The sequence below is a fragment of the Lepus europaeus genome, chromosome 18, assembly GCF_033115175.1.
Source record: "Lepus europaeus isolate LE1 chromosome 18, mLepTim1.pri, whole genome shotgun sequence".
In the NCBI taxonomy this organism is placed as follows: domain Eukaryota; kingdom Metazoa; phylum Chordata; class Mammalia; order Lagomorpha; family Leporidae; genus Lepus; species Lepus europaeus.
The window spans coordinates 331,250-352,760 of record NC_084844.1 but is presented as its reverse complement, the minus strand read 5'-3'; the positions used below and the strand labels follow the sequence as shown (position 1 = coordinate 352,760).

The 21,511-nt window shown below is 53.5% G+C and overlaps 1 protein-coding gene across 1 annotated transcript in view; it reads left to right on the top strand.

Annotated features, from left to right (window-relative positions):
* TBCD (tubulin folding cofactor D) overlaps positions 1–21,511 on the top strand; it is a 176,669-nt gene that overhangs the window by 41,792 nt on the left and 113,366 nt on the right. The window contains exons 10-13 of the mRNA XM_062175522.1: positions 781–917; positions 6,440–6,500; positions 7,493–7,567; positions 11,504–11,598. Of these exons, the coding sequence (XP_062031506.1) occupies positions 781–917; positions 6,440–6,500; positions 7,493–7,567; positions 11,504–11,598 (368 nt within the window). The remainder of the gene's footprint in view (positions 1–780; positions 918–6,439; positions 6,501–7,492; positions 7,568–11,503; positions 11,599–21,511) is intronic.

Genomic DNA, 21,511 nt, shown 5'->3' with positions numbered 1-21,511 from the left:
AAAAAAAAAAAAAAGAAGTGGAGTAGCTGGGACTCGAACTGGCACTGTGATAGGGGTTGCTGGTGTCACAAGCCTGGCTTAACTGGCCACACCATGATGCAGGCCCCTCGCACTGGACACTTTGATGCACGAGGCCCTGTCCTGTGAGTTGGCTTCTGTTGCTTGCCGTGTGCTTATGCCCAACAGGAAAGGTGGCGTTTGTGGGGCCTTGCTGTGCACCGTGCTTGTGTAAAATGCTTTGCACGTCCTCCTGGAGTAGGGCCGTATCCCCATTTACAGAGAGGGAAACAGATTTAGGAACTGTCTAGGAGCAGCTCAGTAGGCATGGAGCTGGCTCTGAGTCATCAGCTAGGTCTTAGGGCCTGAGCTCTGGGACTTACTGTACATTCAGGGGAGGTGCCCATTCCCCCATTTGGGTGGGAAATAGGGCTGTGGTGTGGGGGAGCTTTTGCAAGGTATTCTGGGGGCAGGTCTGTGGGGGTGGCGATGGAGGAGATGGAGGAGGCCAGGCGGGCACTGGGAAGGGTGAGGCGCACCCTTTGCTGCCCAGGGCCGTCTTACCCTCGGGCTTTCTATCCTAGTTTCCCACCTGTGTGTTGCAGGGTTGATGTGTGTGGGGACCAGGCTTCTGCAGCTGATCTGATGACTTTGCTCAGTGCCTGCTTTTGTCTCTCTAGATGCATGGCAGTTTCGCAGGTGTCCTTAACAATTCAAAGGGAATTTAGCGGCTGATTTCCTAATGTAGGTCAGCAGCTGATCTGAGTGTTTTCGTCTGCCTAGGTATCAGCGTGGCAGCCGGTCTTTGGCTGCCAATCTGCAGCTTCGCACCGAGGGTCAGCATGAGGAGAAACCACAGGTGGTGACATCTGACAGTGATGAAGACTATGATATCCCAGAGGGGGTGGAGAGCGTGATAGGTATGTGGGGTCCATGGCCGATGCCCCTGCTGGCCTTTGAGTCCTTGGGGCCACACTCCCTTTCCCCTCAGTGTCAGCACCACCTGTCTGCCAGTGTGCTGTGCGCAGGACTCCCGAAGGCCAGACATGACCCCATCCATGGATGTTCTCTGAGCTCCCCCTGTCCACACTGCCTACCACACCCCCCACAACCCCATGGCCATGCTGCCTTCCCGCACACCTGCCTGGATGCACTTGGCTGCTCAACTGAGTGTCTCTGGGTACAGAAGACTCACAGGTAATGGAGTTAGGGCTCAGATCCCTGGTCTCCAAACCCTGCGTTGTCCATCAGACTTTCCTAGGGGCTGTCTCAAACTCCACGAGCATCCTACAGTTCCTAGAGGTCTGACTCATGGTCTCGTTTTCCTTTGTGGTGGAGGCTCCTGTGTTGAGTCAGGGCTGTCCGCAGAGCCCCTTCGCCGTGGCCAGTCTAGGGCGGTTCCTGCCTGAATTTCCTTTGTGCCCACGTTCCCCACTGTGTGCCCCCTTCCCAGTGGGGAGGACAGGGTCAGGCTGCCCTGCTGCTGTGTTTTGTCTGCTCACATCTGCTCTGCTTCTTGGAGACCCCTCTTCTGGTCCCCATCCAGAAAGCTAGGAGACTCACATCTGCCATGAGTAACTCAGTCACCTTGAGCACCACTGTCTGAGGCGAAGCCCTTGTCTGCCTCTTCCTGTGCTGCCTGACTGCCCTTGGCACTCCTGTCCGCTCCCTCCAGACCACCCCCTCTGCATCTGCCTGTGTCCAGCTACCCTGTGGCTCCACATGGGCTTCTTCTGAACCCCTCCCTATAGTTGTTTCTTGGCATCAAACTTTCCCAGGCAGCCAAGGGGCTCTCCCAGGGCTTGACCTGTCCACTAGAAGGGCTCATCTTGCCCAGCCTCCAACAGACAGCTCCCTGGAACCTCCCAGCCTGCTTCAGACACCCTTGACCTTCTGGTCTCTCTGGCCTGGGGAAGGGAGCTGCTCTTGTTAGTGATTTGATGGGGTCATCTAGGAACAGTGGCAAAAATGGACTTTAAATGATGACTTAAGAGTGAGAGAGACAGACAGAAAAGTCTTCCTTTTTCTGTTGGTTCACCCCCCAAGTGGCCGCTACAGCTGGTGTGTTGCGGCCGGCGCACTGCTCCAATCCGAAGTCAGGAGCCAGGTGCTTCCTCCTGGTCTCCCATAAAGGTGCAGGGCCCAAGGACTTGGGCCATCCTCCATTGCACTCCCAGGCCACAGCAGAGAGCTGGACTAAGAAGACCAACCAGGACAGAACCGGCACCCCAACTGGGACTAGAACCTGGGGTGCCGGCGCCGCAGGTGGAGGATTAGCCTAGTGAGCCACGGCGCTGACCAGGAAGTGTTCTTATGATTAAAGTCAGTTCCTTTTTTTTTTTTTTTTTATAATTTATTTTATTTTTGACAGGCAGAGTGGACAGTGAGAGAAAGAGACAGAGAGAAAGGTCTTCCTTTTCTGTTGGTTCACTCCCCAATGGCCACTGCGGCTGGCGCACCGCGCTGATCCGAAGGCAGGAGCCAGGTGCTTCTCCTGGTCTCCCATGGGGTGCAGGGCCCAAGGACTTGGGCCATCCTCCACTGCACTCCTGGGCCATATCAGAGAGCTGGCCTGGAAGATGGGCAATCGGGACAGAATCTGGCACCCCGACCGGGACTAGAACCTGGGGTGCTGGCGCCGTAGGTACAGGATCCGCCTAGTGAGCCGCGGCGCCGGCCTTAAGTTCCTTTTTTTTTTTGTTTTTGTTTTTTGTTTTTTTGACAGGCAGAGTGGATAGTGAGAGAGAGAGAGACAGAGAGAAAGGTCTTCCTTTTTGCCGTTGGTTCACCCTCCAATGGCCGCTGTGGCCGGCTTATCACGCTGATCTGAAGCCAGGAGCCAGGTGCTTCTCTTGGTCTCCCATGGGGTGTAGGGCCCAAGGACTTGGGCCATCCTCCACTGCCTTCCCGGGCCACAGCAGAGAGCTGGCCTGGAAGAGGGGCAACCGTGATAGAATCCGGCGCCCCGACCAGGACTAGAACCCGGTGTGCCGGTGCCACAAGGCGGAGGATTAGCCTGTTAAGCCACGGCGCCGGCCTAAGTTCCTTTTTTTAAATGTTCTTTTTCATCTACTTAAAAGACAGAGCAACATACACTACCACATACACACATACACACATACACACACACACACTCATACACACATACACACACACTCATACACACATACACACACACATACACTCAGAGAGAGAGAGAGAGAGAGAGAATCTTTCATTCACTGATTCACTCTCTAAATGTCTGCAACAGCCAGGGTTGGGCTACTAGGCCAAAGCCAGGAGCTCTATCTGGGTTGCTAGTGTGGGTGCTGGACGCAAACAGTTGAGCCATCTTCCGCTGCCTCCTAGGGTGCTTTTTTAGGAAGCTGGATGAGAACTGGAGTCTCTGGACTGCAGCTGGCACTATGCTATGGGATGGAGGCATCCCAAGTAGTGGCTTAGTCAGCTGCACCACAGCAGCCCCCACTACGGTTAAGGCTGTTGTTGTGATTACCTCCAGGGCATCCCTGTGAGCGCTGTCCAGGGTGTGCTCCTCAGAGCTGGGCACTGAGGTGGGGGCTACAGGAAGTGGACCTCCCTGTGAGCGCTGTCCAGGGTGGGTTCCCTCAGAGCTGGGCACTGAGGTGGGGGCTACAGGAAGTGGACCTCCCTGTGAGCGCTGTCCAGGGTGGGTTCCCTTAGAGCTGGGCACTGAGGTGGGGGCTACAGGTAGTGGACCTTCCTGTGAGCGCTGTCCAGGGTGGGTTCCCTCAGAGCTGGGCACTGAGGTGGGGGCTACAGGAAGTGGACCTTCCTGTGAGCACTGTCCAGGGTGGGCTCCCTCAGAGCTGGGCACTGGGGTGGGGGCTACAGGAAGTGGACCCCCCTGTGAGCACTGTCCAGGGTGGGTTCCCTCAGAGCTGGGCACTGAGGTGGGGGCTACAGGAAGTGGACCTCCCTGTTAGCGCTGTCCAGGGTGGGCTCCTCAGAGCTGGGCACTGGGGTGGGGGCTACAGGAAGTGGACCCCCCTGTGAGCACTGTCCAGGGTGGGTTCCCTCAGAGCTGGGTACTGAGGTGGGGGCTACAGGAAGTGGACCTCCCTGTGAGCACTGTCCAGGGTGGGTTCCCTCAGAGCTGGGTACTGAGGTGGGGGCTACAGGAAGTGGACCCCCCTGTGAGCGCTGTCCAGGGTGGGCTCCTCAGAGCTGGGCACTGGGGTGGGGGCTACAGGAAGTAGACCTCCCTGTGAGCGCTGTCCAGGGTGGGTTCCCTCAGAGCTGGGCACTGAGGTGGGGGCTTCAGGAAGTGGACCCCCCTGTGAGTGCTGTCCAGGTGGGCAGGGTTCCCTCAGAGCTGGGCACTGAGGTGGGGGCTACAGGAAGTGGACCTCCCTGTGAGCCCTGTCCAGGGTGGGTTCCCTCAGAGCTGGGCGCTGAGGTGGGGGCTTCAGGAAGTGGACCCCCCTGTGAGTGCTGTCCAGGTGGGCAGGGTTCCCTCAGAGCTGGGCACTGAGGTGGGGGCTACAGGAAGTGGACCCCCCTGTGAGCGCTGTCCAGGGTGGGTTCCCTCAGAGCTGGGCACTGAGGTGGGGGCTACAGGAAGTGGACCTCCCTGTGAGCCCTGTGCAGGGTGGGCTCCCTCAGAGCTGGGCACTGAGGTGGGGGCTACAGGAAGTGGACCCCCCTGTGAGTGCTGTCCAGGTGGGCAGGGTTCCCTCAGAGCTGGGTACTGAGGTGGGGGCTACAGGAAGTGGACCTCCCTGTGAGCCCTGTCCAGGGTGGGTTCCCTCAGAGCTGGGCACTGAGGTGGGGGCTACAGGAAGTGGACCTCCCTGTGAACGCTGTCCAGGGTGGGCTCCTCAGAGCTGGGCACTGGGGTGGGGGCTACAGGAAGTGGACCTCCCTGTGAGCGCTGTTCAGGGTGGGTTCCCTCAGAGCTGAGTACTGAGGTGGGGGCTACAGGAAGTGGACCCCCCTGTAAGTGCTGTCCAGGGTGGGTTCCCTCAGAGCTGGGCACTGAGGTGGGGGCTACAGGAAGTGGACCTCCCTGTGAGTGCTGTCCAGGGTGGGTTCCCTCAGAGCTGGGCACTGAGGTGGGGGCTACAGGTAGTGGACCCCCCTGTGAGTGCTGTCCAGGTGGGCAGGGTTCCCTCAGAGCTGGGCACTGAGGTGGGGGCTACAGGAAGTGGACCCCCCTGTGAGTGCTGTCCAGGTGGGCAGGGTTCCCTCAGAGCTGGGCACTGAGGTGGGGGCTACAGGAAGTGGACCTCCCTGTGAGCGCTGTCCAGGGTGGGCTCCCTCAGAGCTGAGCACTGAGGTGGGGGCTACAGGAAGTGGACCTCCCTGTGAGCCCTGTCCAGGGTGGGTTCCCTCAGAGCTGGGCGCTGAGGTGGGGGCTTCAGGAAGTGGACCCCCCTGTGAGTGCTGTCCAGGTGGGCAGGGTTCCCTCAGAGCTGGGCACTGAGGTGGGGGCTACAGGAAGTGGACCCCCCTGTGAGCGCTGTCCAGGGTGGGTTCCCTCAGAGCTGGGCACTGAGGTGGGGGCTACAGGAAGTGGACCTCCCTGTGAGCCCTGTGCAGGGTGGGCTCCCTCAGAGCTGGGCACTGAGGTGGGGGCTACAGGAAGTGGACCCCCCTGTGAGTGCTGTCCAGGTGGGCAGGGTTCCCTCAGAGCTGGGTACTGAGGTGGGGGCTACAGGAAGTGGACCTCCCTGTGAGCCCTGTCCAGGGTGGGTTCCCTCAGAGCTGGGCACTGAGGTGGGGGCTACAGGAAGTGGACCTCCCTGTGAACGCTGTCCAGGGTGGGCTCCTCAGAGCTGGGCACTGGGGTGGGGGCTACAGGAAGTGGACCTCCCTGTGAGCGCTGTTCAGGGTGGGTTCCCTCAGAGCTGAGTACTGAGGTGGGGGCTACAGGAAGTGGACCCCCCTGTAAGTGCTGTCCAGGGTGGGTTCCCTCAGAGCTGGGCACTGAGGTGGGGGCTACAGGAAGTGGACCTCCCTGTGAGTGCTGTCCAGGGTGGGTTCCCTCAGAGCTGGGCACTGAGGTGGGGGCTACAGGTAGTGGACCCCCCTGTGAGTGCTGTCCAGGTGGGCAGGGTTCCCTCAGAGCTGGGCACTGAGGTGGGGGCTACAGGAAGTGGACCCCCCTGTGAGTGCTGTCCAGGTGGGCAGGGTTCCCTCAGAGCTGGGCACTGAGGTGGGGGCTACAGGAAGTGGACCTCCCTGTGAGCGCTGTCCAGGGTGGGCTCCCTCAGAGCTGAGCACTGAGGTGGGGGCTACAGGAAGTGGACCCCCCTGTGAACACTGTCCAGGGTGGGTTCCCTCAGAGCTGGGCACTGAGGTGGGGGCTACAGGAAGTGGACCTCCCTGTGAGCGCTGTCCAGGGTGGGTTCCCTTAGAGCTGGGCACTGAGGGCGGGGGCTAGAGTAGATGGACCTTCCTCACCATCCTCTTGTTCCTGCAGAGCAGCTGCTGGGCGGGCTGAAGGACAAAGACACGATTGTGCGGTGGTCTGCGGCTAAAGGGTAGGCACCTGGCTCTTCCTGGGGGCTGGGGGTCTGGATGTATAGCCCAGTGGCCTGTGGAGCCTGTCACTATTTAATACTTGATTTGGGGCTTGAGGCCTCAAACGTCTTACAGATTTTTAAAAGGTAGAATGATTTTTTTCTAATTCAAATTTATTTTTTTATATCTTAACTTTAAAGATAATTATGGAAGTGAATTCTTGGCTCCCATGGGTGTGGTGTCAGATGAGGCTTCTGTTATAGAGAAAAAAAGCTGGGTGAAGGGGCCGGGTGGAGTGGGGCTGCCCTCCCCGTGGTCTCCTGGACTTCTGTGCCCAGTGAGTTCCAATCATCAAAGCCAAGGGGGTTTCTGTGGGGTCTGAGGGTGAAAGTGCTGGCGGGGCTCCACTGGGTTTTTCATTTGTGTCTGTGGTGGACCGTGTCTCACTCACAGTCCTGTCTGCCCAGGTGTGGCAGGCCATGGAGATAGGAGCACAGGATGGGCTTTGCTGGAGGCCTCCGGCCAGCACCCTTCCTTGAGAGTTGGTCTCTGGTGCTGGCTGGTGAGCCTGCCAGGCCTTCCTAGCTGTGGGCCTCTGTGTCAGGTGGCCTGGTAGTCGGCATGGTCAGTATCCAGCGTGGAGGCAGCCAGCAGGGTGGGCAGGTTTGCGTGGGTGCCCGGAGCATTCTCCTTATGCCTGTCAGTGGTGGCCAGCAGTGTCTACTGTGGTGACAGGTGTGCTGACTGCAGGCACTTGTGTGCCCGAGGCTCCTTTGCCCCTTTGCATCCACCTGCTTCAGGCCTGGACAAGCTCCTCACTCTGTCTGCTTATTGAATGTGACATCCCCTCTGTGGCAGGTGAGGATTGCTGAGCAGTGTTCAAGGCCTGCTTTGGGTCATCTTCTCCTTGCCTGTTCTCTGGAGGAAAAGACTCACTCGGGGCGGCTCCTGTTTAGTGGACACCCTCCATGATGGGCTGATGGTACTGACCAGTTGTTGCTGCTTTTTCCAGGATCGGTCGGATGGCTGGAAGGCTTCCCAGAGAGCTGGCAGATGATGTGGTTGGGTCTGTGCTGGATTGTTTCAGGTATGTGAGAGGGTCATGGAGACACACATGCCTAGCCCCATGTGCAAAGCAGTGGCTTTTCTTTACTCATGTCGTTTTACGTTTTTTAGTCATGCTATTCGTTAGGACCCCAGCAGCCCTCTTGCTTCCCTGTAGAATGTAAGCTTGGTAACTCTAGTTATTTCTGGTGTGTTGGGGTCCATTTGAGCAGATGCACGCAGAGCTCTTTGCCCCTGGAGAGGGGCCACCCGTCTCCAGAACGTGCTATAGCGCACAGTGTTCTGAGTCAGTTCCTGTCCTGGCTGGCGTGGCTGCTGAGACAGTAAAAATAAGGCTGGTGTGGACTTGAAATTGAACTTCATTTTAATGAACTAAAATTTAAACTTAGAGCCACCTGTGTTGAGCTGCTGCTGCCTCAGCCTGGGGGCGTGTGGGCCCTGGAAGGTGGGGTGTGGGCGGGGTGTGAGTGTGGGGCCTGCAGACCTGTGTCACGTGAGGCATTGTTCCTGTCGCCTCCCTGTGGTTTTTCACTTTGCGGTGGTTTCAGAACAGCGTTCTGCTTGCTCAGGACCCTGGTTTTGCTGTTGCCATTTGTTAGCTGGCTGCTGTCGCCTGGGACTGTCACTGTGTGGCTGTGACTAGCATGCAGAAAGCTGTGTTGTCAGCACTTTTGAGTGCCCCAGCACATGTTTGTCAGTCACTGGAGACAGCTCTGGGATCAGCCCACAAGATGTTGTCATCCTGGAGCAGGTGTCTTCTTGCATTAGCCTCGAGCCTGCTCAGTCGCAGTTAAGGAGTGCAGGAAATAGTGTGTCAAATATTGGTCTTTTCCCTCTGTGCTGTGTGCTGTGGAAGTGTTCCCTACCTCTCGGAGTAGTGTACGGGTCGGAGAATGAGGTTTGCTTCTCCGAACGATTCTGCTTGCTGGTTTTAGGGTGGCCCTGTGGTTCTCTCTGAGGTTGATGGGCCCTGGGATGAGCCCTGTTCTGCCCTTCCCTGGGCAGTGGCTGTGGCACAGCAGAGAGGTCAGCTTAGAGGGCCAGGGCCCCGCCACCGCAGCCTCCTTGGCTCCTTACGTTTTTTTTTTTTTTTTTAAAGATTTATTTATTTTTATTTGAATGAGTTACACAGAGAGGAGAGGCAGAGAGAGAGTCTGGTCCTCCATCCGCTGGTTCATTCCCCAACTGGCCGCAACGGCCGAGCTGTGCCGATCCAAAGCCAGGAGCCAGGAGCTTCCTCTGGGTCTTCCATCTGTGTGCAGGGGCCCAAGGACTTGGACCATCTTCTACTGCTTTCCCAGGCCATAACAGAGAGCTGGATCAGAAGTGGAACAGCCGGGTCTCAAACCGGTGCCCACATGGGATGCCGACGCTTCAGGCCAAGGTGTTAACCCGCTGTGCCACAGCGCCGACCCCCCACTTATGTCTTTATCCTTATGTATTTCTGTGTGTTCCCTTGCTAATTTGAAGCTGACTCTTCATCCTGCCCTTCCTCGAGCCTTCTTTTGCATCTCCTCTCCTCGTCCTCTTCTCAGCTAGACTCGTGGCCTCATCCCCACACGAGAGACTTCCTGGGCCCTGGTGTGTAGGTGAGTGAGGTCCTCTCATGCCTGGTGACACTGGTGACACCTGGCACCAGCAGCCTTGAGGCCCAGCCTCCTGTGTCCATCTCTGATGAAGGCCTGGCAGGCCTGCGCCCTAGCATGTCTGAGCGAGCTGACGCTGTCTCCTCGGATTTGCCGTCCCTCAGCTGCGTTCTCCCCTCCCTATTCGTGATCTGGTCTAGTTCATTTACTCTAGCTTTTTGTTTGTTTGTTTGTTTGTTGGGTTTATTTATTTATTCGAAAGGCACAGTTACAGAGAGGCAGAGGCAGAAAGAGAGACAGAGAGAGGTCTTCCATCCTCTGGTTCACCCCAAGTGGCCATAATGTCCGGAGCTGAGCTGATCTGAAACCAGCAGCCAGGAGCCCAAGCACTTGAACCATCTTCTACCACTCTCCCAGGCCATAGCAGGGAGCTGGATCAGACGTGGAGCAGCTGGAATTGGAACCAGTGCCCATATGGGATGTAAGCACTGCAGGCGCCGGCTTTATCCGCTATGCCACAGTGCCGGCCTCTGCTTTGGCAATCTTTGTGACAAGTGTAGAGCATCTTTAGTGAAAATGTTAAGGGATACAGAGTACTGACACTAAGTTTTAGAAACAGTCACAGCCTTTGGCAGATGCATAATGAGCATCCAGAGTTTAAAGAATTGTAGTCAGGATTGACTCCCTTCTTGGTGGTGAGTTGGAGGGACCTCTGTGTCTGTGTCTGTCTCGCCTTCCAGGACCTTGGGCACCCTGGCAATTGAGAGGTGTTGGCCAAGTGACCCCAGTCACTCAGACTCCTGAGTATCCTTGTGAATTTTTACAGCTAGGTATGCAACTTACTGGTTTTCCTAAACATTTCGTTGTCAAATTAATCAAAATCAATAAAAATCCTGTAGTTGTTTTGCTTGTTGGTGAGATTTATCTCCATATTTATATTGGTAACAAAATATATTGGAAATTTAGAACAACTCTGATCACTCTAAGAAAGAATTACTGGCCGGCGCCGTGGCTCAATAGGCTAATCCTCCGCCTTGCGGCGCCGGCACACCGGGTTCTAGTCCCGGTCGGGGCACCGATCCTGTCCCGGTTGCCCCTCTTCCAGGCCAGCTCTCTGCTGTGGCCAGGGAGTGCAGTGGAGGATGGCCCAAGTGTTTGGGCTCTGCACCCCATGGGAGACCAGGATAAGCACCTGGCTCCTGCCATCGGAACAGCGCGGTGCGCTGGCCGCAGCGCGCTACCGCGGCGGCCATTGGAGGGTGAACCAACGGCAAAAAGGAAGACCTTTCTCTCTGTCTCTCTCTCACTGTCCACTCTGCCTGTCAAAAAAAAAAAAAAAATCAATAAAAATCCTGTAGTTGTTTTGCTTGTTGGTGAGATTTATCTCCATATTTATATTGGTAACAAAATATATTGGAAATTTAGAACAACTCTGATCACTCTAAGAAAGAATTACTGGCCAGCGCTGTGGCTTAACAGGCTAATCCTCCGCCTTGCGGTGCCGGCACACCAGGTTCTAGTCCCGGTTGGGGCGCCAGATTCTATCACGGTTGCCCCTCTTTCAGGCCAGCTCTCTGCTATGGCCCGGGAAGGCAGTGGAGGATGGCCCAAGTCCTTGGGACCTGCACCCCATGGGAGACCAGGAGAAGCACCTGGCTCCTGGCTTCGGATCAGCACGAAGTGCCGGCCACAGCGGCCATTGGAGGGTGAACCAACGGCAAAAAGGAAGACCTTTTTCTCTGTCTCTCTCTCTCTCTATCCACTCTGCCTGTCCAAAAAAAAAAAAAAAAAAAAAAAAAAACTTTCACTGATTATAATGCAAGGATCATGCCCTTAAAAGAGCTGCTGAACCACTTCAGGAAAATTTTTACTAAATATAAAATATTACTTAAAACTTCTTTGTTAAAAGTCCATACTTCCTATGGTGCCAAAAAATCCTTTTTTTATGCTAACTTGCTTGCTGCAGTGAACAGTGTGGTATCACGCAGGCAGGGCCTTCCTGCTCTTCGCAGGCTCCATCTGCATTTGGTAGAATCCCTGTCTGAGCCTGGCCTGTCGGAGGTGTCAGCACTTTGACGAATGTGAGAGTGTTGCTGCTTGTGTGGGGTAGCTGGAGCGTCGCTGCCCCAGCGGAAGGACCCCGTGGCACCCCTGCACAGTGTCCGTCACTGGATGTGGCTCTAGGGGCTGACCCAGGACCTTTCCCCCTTGACAGGAGGTCTGCACCTGTGGTTGTAGCCACAGAGTGGACTGTTGCGTTTCCTCATCCAGCTGATGTTTCAGAAGCTCACTGACGGCCCAGAGCAGGGCCTGGCCATCCTGGCGGTCTCACGTCCTTGCAGGGACAGCTGACATTACGCCTTTGCTCTCAGTTTTCAGGAGACAGACAAGGCGTGGCACGGCGGGTGTCTGGCACTGGCAGAACTGGGCAGGCGAGGCCTCTTGCTCCCGTCGCGACTCACAGAGGGTAAGTCGCTGCAGCACGTTCCCCTGTATCGCCGAGGCTGCTGGGGCACCTCCTAGTCTTCACCTGCCCCTGCCTGCCCCGTGTGGCCCAGCTGGGAGCACACACGGTGCTTTCCAGGAGGAACATGTTGGATGCATGTCTCGTGGCCTGTTCCCCTGGGAACTTCTTAAATCTGCTGATTTCTATACAGCAGATATCCTAAACACCTGGCTTTGGGGGCCATGAACCCTGGGAATGTCTGATTTTTTTTTACCCTTGGGAACCACGTTTCACCCTGTTGTCCACAGAGAGTACTACAGCTGTAGTCCCACAGGTCTGTGTGGACCCTGGTGCTCAGCACCTGCAGAGTTGGGGTGGGATGCAGCAGGGGCTAAGCAAGGCAGCAGGGTATGATGTGGTGGGTGTGGAGGGACCATGAGCCCCAGACCACATGTTGGGCTGTGGCTGTCATTGGCTGCTGTGGCTGCTGTGGACAGCCCCTGGGGTGGCTGGGGGTGTCCGGAAGGATGGACACTGTCCCCACAATGTTATCACAGGACCATTTTGTACCCAGGAGGTGGCTTCTGTCCATCATTGGGTCGTCTGAGCCATGCTGGTACTTGGCTCAGTGACAGATGGGATCTTTTGAGGCCTGTAATTTCTGTTTAATTTTTCTGCTTTTGTCCTCAAAACTTGTTCATTTAAGAGGCAAACAGATGGAGAGAAGGAGTTCCCATCTGCTGGTTCATTCTCCAGGTACCCACTGCATCTGGGGCTGGAGCTCAGAATGCTGCCCAGGTGTCTGGTGAGCTATTGCTGCTGCCTCCCAGGATCTGCGTCAGCAAGAAGCTGGATTCAGGAGCTGGAGCTGGGAACTGAACTCAGACATTTCTGTGTGGGGTGCTTTTGGCAGCTTAACCTCTGGGCCACAAGGCTGTCCATGGTTTTTTTTTTTTTTTTTTCTTAATCAAAACAGCTTTACTGGGATACAAGTCACATACCCTAAAGTTCTATTAGAGTGGATAGTTAGGGGGCAGGCATTTGGCCTAGTAGGTAAGCTGCCTGGGTGAGTACCAGGATTCAATGTTGTGGCTCCAGTTTCCTGCTAATGCAGACCCTGAGAAGCAGCAGTTTCAGCTCAAATAACTGGGTTTTTGCTATTGCAAGTGAGAGACCTGGATTGAGTTCCTGATTCCTGGCTTTGGCTCAGCCCAGTCAGAGCCATTGCCCACACTGGGGAGTGAACCAGCTCATACTGTCTTTCACATATATCAGTTTTTTTTTTTTAAGATTTTATTTATTTATTTGAAAGTCAGAGTTACACAGAGAGGAGAGGCAGAGAGAGACAGAGGTCTTCCATCTGCTGGTTCACTCCCCAACTGGCCACAACGGCCGGAGCTGTGCTGATCCAAAGCCAGGAGCCAAGAACTTCTTCCAGGTCTCCCATGTGGGTGCAGGGGCCCAAGGACTTGGGCCATCTTCCACTGCTTTCTCAGGCCACAGCAGAGAGCTGGATCAGAAGTGGAGCAGCTGGGACTTGAACCGGCGCCCATATGGGATGCCAGCACTGTAGGCAGTGGCTTTACCCACTACACCACAGCACCGGCCCCTATAAAAACAGTTTTTAAAGATGGACAGTTAAGTGGTTGTTACTGTGGTTAGAGTTGTGTGGCCATCATCACTGTTTACTTTCAGAACATTTTTTTAAAAAAAAGTTTATTTAATAAATATAAATTTCGAAAGTACAGCTTTTGGATTGTAGCGGTTTTTCCACCAATTACCACCCTCCCACCCGCAAACCATCCCATCTCCAACTCCCTCTCCCATCCCATTCTTCATTAAGATTCATTTTTAATTATCTTTCTATACCGAAGATTAACTTAGTATATACTAAGTAAAGATTTCAATAGTTTGCACTCACACAGACACACAAAGTATAAGTACTGTCTGAGTACTAGTTTTACCGTTAATTCTCATAGTACAACACATTAAGGACAGAGATCCTACATGGGGAGTAAGTGCACAGTGACTCCTGTTGTTGATTTAACAGTTGACACTCTTATTTATGATGTCAGTAGTCACCCAAGTTTCTTGTCATGAGCTGCCAAGGCTTATGGGAAGCCTCTTGAGTTCACAAACTCCGACATTTTTGTTGCCCCCCAAAAAACCCTGTTTTCAGAGCAGTTCTGTATTCTCCCAATGCCCTGAACCCTAAGTGTCCCCATTCTGCTTTCTGTCTATAAATTTGCCTTTCTGGAACAATTCATATAAATGGGATCTGTATTATGTGGTCTTCGTGTCTTAATTATTTCATATAGTGTGTTTTTGATCTTCATCTGTGATTTAACATGTGTTAGTACTTTAGTCTTTTTTTTAATATTTTATTTATTTTTGACAGGCAGAGTGGATAGTGAGAGAGAGAGAGACAGAGAGAAAGGTCTTCCTTTTGCCGTTGGTTCACCCTCCAATGGCCGCCACGGCCGGTGCACTGCGCTGATCCAAAGCCAGGAGCCAGGTGCTTCTCCTGGTCTCCCGTGGGGTGCAGGTCCCAAGGACTTGGGCCATCCTCCACTGCCTTCCCGGGCCATAGCAGAGAGCTGGCCTGGAAGAGGGGCAACCGGGACAGAATCCGGCGCCCCGACCGGGACTAGAACCCAGTGTGCCGGCACCGTAAGGCGGAAGATTAGCCTGTTGAGCCATGGCGCCGGCAGTACTTCAGTCTTAAAACTTTTTTCAATTTATTTGAAAGGCAGATAGGTAAGTAGGTACAGATTTTCCATCGCTAGTTTACTCTCCAGATACTGTCAACAGCTGGGGCTGGACCAGGCCAAAGCCAGGCCACCTGCTGACTCCCAGCAGGTAATGAGCAGGAAACTGGAATTGGAAGTGGAGCTGGGGCTTGGACCCAGGCAGTCTGGTACAGGATGTGGGCATCGCAAGCAGTATCCCAACAATATTATGCCAAGTACTTGTCGTCTTCATTGTATTTACTGTTTTTTTTTTTTTTTTTTTTTTTTTTTTGACAGGCAGAGTGGACAGTGAGAGAGACAGACAGAGAGAAAGGTCTTCCTTTTGCTGTTGGTTCAACCCCCAGGTGGCCGCTACGGCCACAACGGCTGGCGCGTTGCGATCCAAAGCCAGGAGCCAGGTGCTTCCTCCTGGTCTCCCATGTGGGTGCTGGGCCCAAGGACTTGGGCCATCCTCCACTGCCTTCCCGGGCCACAGCAGAGAGCTGGCCTGGAAGAGGGGCAACCGGGACTAGAACCCGGTGTGCCGGCGCCGCAGGCGGAGGATTAGCCTAATGAGCCATGGCACCGGCCTTCGTTTTTACTGTTGAGCAGTGTTGTGTAGACAGAGCATGCACTGTTTATTGTTACATATATAGATATCCATATATATGTATGTATGGATGTATTTTGATTATTTACTTATTGATTTGAAAGTCAGAATTACACAGAGGACGAGAGGCAGAGAGAGGTCTTCTGTCTGCTGGTTCACTTCCCAGTTGGCTGCAATGGCCAGAGCTGGGCTGATCTGAAGCCAGGAGCCAGGGACTTCTGAGTCTCCCACACAGGTGCAGGGGCCCAAGGATTTGGACCATCTTCTACTGCTTTCCCAGGCCATAGCAGAGAGCTGAATGGGAAGTGGAGCAGCTGGGACTTGAACTGGCACCCATGTGGGATGCTGGCACTGCAGGCGGAGGCTTTACCTGCTACACCACGGTACCAGTCCAAATTTGTTACATATATTTTTATTTTATTTTATTTTTTTAAAGATTTATTTATTTATTTGAAAGAGTTACACACAGAGAGAGGGGAGGCAGAGGCAGAGAGAGGTCTTCCATCCGATGGTTCACTCCCCAATTGGCTGCAATGGGTGGAGCTGTGCCGATCCAAAGCCAGGAGCCAGGAGCTTCTTCCGGATCTCCCACACAGGTGCAGGGGCCCAAGGACTTGGGCCATCTTCTTCTACTGCTTTCCCAGGCCATAGCAGAGAGCTGGATCAGCCGGGTCTCAAACTGGCGCCCATATGGTATGCCGGAGCTTCAGGTCAGGGCGTTAACTCGCTGCGCCACAGCGCCAGCCCCTGTTACATATATTTTTAAAAGATTTGCTTATTTATTTATTTGAAAGGCAGGCTTACAGAGAGAGAGAGAGACACAGATGTTCCTTCTGATCAGTGTGCATTGTGCAGAATGACCACATGCTGTTCATTGCTTCTGCAGTTGTTGGGCATCTGGGTTGTCCTCAACCTTGAGACCGTCACAAATAACACTGCTGCAAACACTTGTGTAGAGGTTTTTGTGTGGACCTGTTGTTTTCATGTCTCCTGTGTATAAACCCGGGAGTGGAACTACTGGGTATGGAAGATGAAATGCATCTCAGTGAAGCTGAGAAGCATAAAGGGTATGTGAGTTCATGTTGTTCAGACAGCCACAGCACTCCTTACCTTCCGGTCCTTTGCTCGTTGCGTAGGTGCGTCTTTCTCTCGTTGTTGCGTGGATTCGTCGTGGTTTCCTGGCTTCGTGGTGTGAGCGTGGTCTGCAGGTGTTTCCCTCTGTTCTTAGCCATCTTTCCACTTGTCTGGAAGGCGGATTCTCCCTCTCTGGGGACTGCAGTCACCCTTTAGTCGAATGACTTTGTGGGAGTGTTTTCTAGACCTAACTGCTCTGTTCGGTCCCGGGAGCCTGTTTGTTGCCTTAGTAGTTCCAGGGCCTGAGGTCTCGGGAGATGCAGAAGTGCTGCAGCTTGCTTCTGCGAGCATTCCCTTGGCTGCTGCAAGTGTTTGATTAGAATGCAGAGTTTGGAAAACACTGATTCTCTCGGTGTGTTCCAGCCTTGAGGCTGTTGTGGTGCAGGAGCCCATCCATGCATCTCCTTGCTTTGCCATAGTTGGTGATGTCATTTGTCGCCTTGCGTGAGGATATGTCCAGCAGGATTCCACCAGAGAGGCCCGTCCTGCGAAGGCTGGGAGTTGCTGGCCCAGCCCCCCAGGCACATGTGATTGAAGGTCCTGGACGGCTTTATGTCTAAGCTAGGCGAGGTCCTGGATGGCTTTATGTCTAAGCTAGGCGCAGGACCCTGGGGCAAAGTCAGTGGCATAGGAGTTAGTGTTTCCCAGAAAAGACCCACACTAGCACGTCTGCTGTGTCCCCTCTCTTCCAGGGCTGTGTGGGGTCTGATGCAGAGGCCAGCCCAGGGCTGCCAGCTCCTATGGGCTTGGGGTTCCCGCCTGGGCTGCTGCATTCCCTTTTGCAGAGCCTCTGCCCCAGGCCTGTGCGCCTGGTTCGGCCTGGAGGGATAGGCTCTGACCTGAGTTGCAGACACAGCCCCGGGGTCCAAGTCCCTAGCTAACCACCTGCTTTGTTTGAGTTCTGTGGACGTTCTGGCCTGCGAGCACTGAAGCCCACAGCAAGGCCTGTTGCACTCTGGGTGGGAGCCGCTCTCTCCTTAGTGTGTGAGTGAGTGCCCCTGCCCCTCCTTCCCTGCAGAATGGGGTGTTTTGGTTGAGGGTGGAGTCGTGCCGTGGACAGATAGCAGCTGCCACAGAGAGGGCTGCTCGGAATGGTGGAGTGATGGTTTCTAAACGTGAATTCAACTTTATTTAGCTAGTAATTCATCCACAACATAGTAAGCCCACTTTAAGTATATACTGCATTTGTTTTTGGTATATTACATTATTACTTTTAAAAAATTGTGGCAAAATATATTTCTAGAACAAACGTTTTTCATTTTAACCATTTTTTAAAGAAAGATTTTACTTATTTGAAAGGCAGAATTACAGAGAAAGAGATGGAGAGCTAGAGAGAGGTCTTCTATCTGCTGGTTCACTCCCTAAATGGTCGCAATGGCCAGGGCTGGATCAGGCAGGAGCCAGGAGCTGCTTCTGGGTTTCCCACGTGGGCGCAAAGGACCAAGGATTTGGGCCATCTTCTACTGGTTTCCCAGGTGCATTAGCAGGGAGCTGGATTGGAAGCAAAGCAGGACTCGAACCAGCACCCATATGGGATGCCACTGTTGCGGGCAGCAGCTTGACCCCTTATACCACAAAGCTGGTCCTGATTTTAACCTTTTTTTTTTTTTTTTAAAGATTTTTATTTATCTATTTGGAAGTCAGAGTACCACAGATATGCAGAGAGAGAAGGAGAGGCAGAGAGAGAAAGGTCTTCCGTCATCTGCTGGTTCACTCCCCAATTGGCCGCAACGGCAGAAGCTGTGCCGATCCGGAGCCAGGTGCTTCTTCCAGGTCTCCCACAAGGGTGCAGGGACCCAAGGACTTGGGCCATCTTCCACTGCTTTCCCAGGCCATAGCAGAGTTTGGATTGAAAGTAGAGCAGTCGGGACTTGAACTGGCTCCCATATGGGATGCTGGTGCTGCAGGCGGTGGCTTTACCTGCTACTCCACAGCGCTTGCCCTGATTTTAAGCATTTTTAAGCATACAGCTCTGTGACATCATCCCCTGCACTGTTGTGCAGCCATCACCACGTCTCCGTCTGAAGCTGGTCGCCCTTGGTGAAGGCATGGCCCCATCTCCCTCCCTTCTACACTCTCCTCTGCAGATGTGTCCATTCTAGGGACCCTGTGGAAGCACAGTGCTTGGCCCTGTGGCCTGGGGTATCTCAGTGTTAGGTGTTCAGGGTTCATCTGTGTCATAGCATGGGTGAGAATGTCCTTTCTTTTTAAGGATGTACCATCGATGGACACTGCTGCTGTGAATGTAGCCTGTAGCTTTCCGAGACTGTTAAGTGTATGCTCAGAAAGAACTGCTGGGTTGTATGGTAATCTCCATTTCACTTTTTGATAGATTATCAAGTTTAGCTCAGAGTTTGGGTCCTGCATGAATGTAGAAAGGCAGTGTAGTTAAAAAAATTAGTGGTGCTATTTTGTTCTATAGCTCCAGGATCTACTCTGCTTTTGAAGACAAGTGCAAGGGCCTGCCTTGGCTGGTGAGAGTTGTCGCATCAGGAGGGTGAAGCTTCTGCAGAGGTGACTCCATGCTGTAGACCGGGGCTGTCTGGGTCAGTGGAGTGACCCTTGCACCCCAGGTGGCGCCCCACTGACTGGTGTTTGTGGTTGAAGGTGATGCCTGATGCAAGGCAGTGTTCTGAGACTCTGGGCCTCTGAGGCAGAAGTGTGTCCTTGCAGCATGAGGTGGGAGGCAAGAACTCCTTGTCTGCAGGGCCCTGTCCTTGGCTTTGGGTCCTTAGTGCAGGAGGTCAAGTCTGATATACTGTCACTGCTGCCACTGTTTCCTGCAGGGCTGCTTGCTGGGAAGCAGGAGGTGTCATATTTTTGTTCTTTGCCAGAACATCTTGGTGTATGTCCATGGAAGAGCCAGGCGTGCCAGTGAGATTGTAACTCCTTAGAGGTGTGTGATTTTCCAGGGTGAGCCTTGGGTGAACCTTAGGGGAACTCATGCAGTCCTTGGAGGGCCTAGCGGTGCTCACTTGGTACCCACACTGCATTCTGGGGGCAGATTGCAGCATGTGTGCCAAGTGCCCCTCACAAGTAGGTTCCTTTGGTTTTATAGAAAAGCAACCAGTTGAAAAGCATTTTATTTGCTGCCCCAAATACTATCTTTTAAAAATGAAACTATGGTCACATCACTTTTTTAAAAAAAATTATTTATTTGAAAGAGTTAACAAAGAGAGAAAAGGAAAGTCAGAGGCAGAAGCAGAGAGAGAGAGGTGTCTTCCATCTGCTGGTCCAGATGGCCGCAATGGCCAGAGTGGCACCAATATGAAGCCAGGAGCCAGGAGCTTCTTCCAGGTCTCCCATGCAGGTGCAGGGGCCCAAAGACTTGGGCCATGTTCTACTGCTTTTCCAGGCCATAGCAGAGAGCTGGATTGGAAGTGGAGCAGCCAGGACTTGAACTGGTGCCCATATGGGATGCTGGCACTGCAGGTGGTGGCTTTACCTGCTATGCCACAGCTCTGGCCCCAACTTTTTTTTTTTTTTTTTTTTAAAGATTTATCCATCTACCTGAAAGGCAGAGTTATAGAGAGGCAGATGCAGAGAGAGAGAGAGAGAGAGAGAGAGGTCTTCCATCTGCTGGCCCACTCCCCAGATGGCCGCAATGGCTACAGCTGCGCCAATATGAAGCCAGGAGCCTCCTTTGGGCCTCCCCTGTGGGGCAGGAGCCCAAGGACCTGGGCCATTTTCCACTGCTTTCCCAGGCCATAGCAGAGAGCTGGATGGGAAGTGGAGCAGCTGGGACTGGAACTGGCGCCTACATGGGATGCCGGCACTGCAGGCAGCGGCTCCATCCTCCATGCCACAATGTCCCCCTCCTAGACCCCCCTGCTTTTTAAAAATATTTATCAGTCTACCTGAAAGGCAGAGTTAAGAGAGAGGCAGAGGCAAACAGAGAGAGGTACGTCTCCCCCACACAGAGGGTCTGGGTGTTATGATGATCTCACATCTGCCATCTCCACTGAAAATCCCAAATGTTTCTTTCACAGGAGATTTATCCTTTCTTTGAATCCATAGCTCCATTTGCTTTTCCCAGAGGATTTTATCCTACTCTAGCTGTGTGTTTCAGGAGTCTTTTATTGATCTCCCTGTTGTGTTTCTACAAGTGTATAAATGGGAATTGACAGGGTATGTTGTGTTTGCTGTTAGGTGCTAAGTGTTTGAGGGTTTCTAAGGAGCCGGCCTTTGGCCCAGCAGTTCAGACTCCCTCATCCCACACCAGAGCTTGCACTCCTGGCACTGGCTGCTGACTCCAGCTTCCTGCTAAAACAGACCCTGGGGAGGCGGTGGCAATGGCTCGAGTGATTGGCTCCTGCTGCCCACGAGGATTGTGTTCCTAGCTCCTAATTTTGGCCTAGACCAAGCTGTTGTGGATATTTGGGGAGTGAGCCAATGGTTGGGAACTCTGTCTCTCTGCCTTTCAAATAAATAAATAAAAAGTTAAAAATAAAGTTTTCTAGATTGGGTTTTTGAAAAAGTATCTGTTAGTACAAAGTTCACCAAAACAACATAAACTAATGTTTTACTGAGATATGGCGACTCTTCAGTTCTGGCTCTCCTGTGTGTTCACCAGAACAAGGCAGGGTTGTCTCAGTGCCAGCAGGCCTTACTCACATCAGTAGGAAACAGGATTGGCAGGGGTTCTGTCTTCGCAGGGTTTGTTGTTGGAATGTTCCCCAGAGCACTGTGTTCCTCGTCAATGGACAGCTTCATCAGGACCTCTGCTGTCCTGAGAGAGCCGTGGATTGAGGACCACCTGTGTCACAGAAAGGTTTCCCACACAGTGCCAGAGCCGCTGTCCTCAGCACACCCAGCTGACGCTGAGCACCTGGGAGAGAGACGGCCTCTCAAGAGTAGGAGGAAGGGGAGCTGGGGATGGAGCAGCCCGGCTCAGGCAGAGCTTGGGGTGATGCTCTGGGTATTTGCTCTTTTTTTTTTGACAGGCAGAGTGGACAGTGAGAGAGAGACAGAGAGAAAGGTCTTCCTTTTGCCGTTGGTTCACCCTCTAATGGCCGCTGCGGCCGGCGCACTGTGCTGATCCGAAGGCAGGAGCCAGGTGCTTCTCCTGGTCTCCCATGGGGTGCAGGGCCCAAGCACTTGGGCCATCCTCCACTGCACTCCTGGGCCACAGCAGAGAGCTGGTCTGGAAGAGGGGCAACTGGGACAGAATCCAGTGCCCCGACTGGGACTAGAACCTGGTGTGTCGGTGCCGCAGGCGGAGGATTAGCATATAGAGCTGCGGCGCCGGTCTGGGCACTTGTTCTTGTAAGTGCTCTGAGGCCTGAGGACCCCTTGGACCACTGATTCACACAAATGTGCACACATGCCATGTTGCACATGCAACATACATGCCCATGTTGTATACACAGTACACATGCATACATGCTGTGTTGGCACACATAGTGTATGCACACACGATATTGCACACATAGCACACATGCACACAGCATATTGCAAAGAG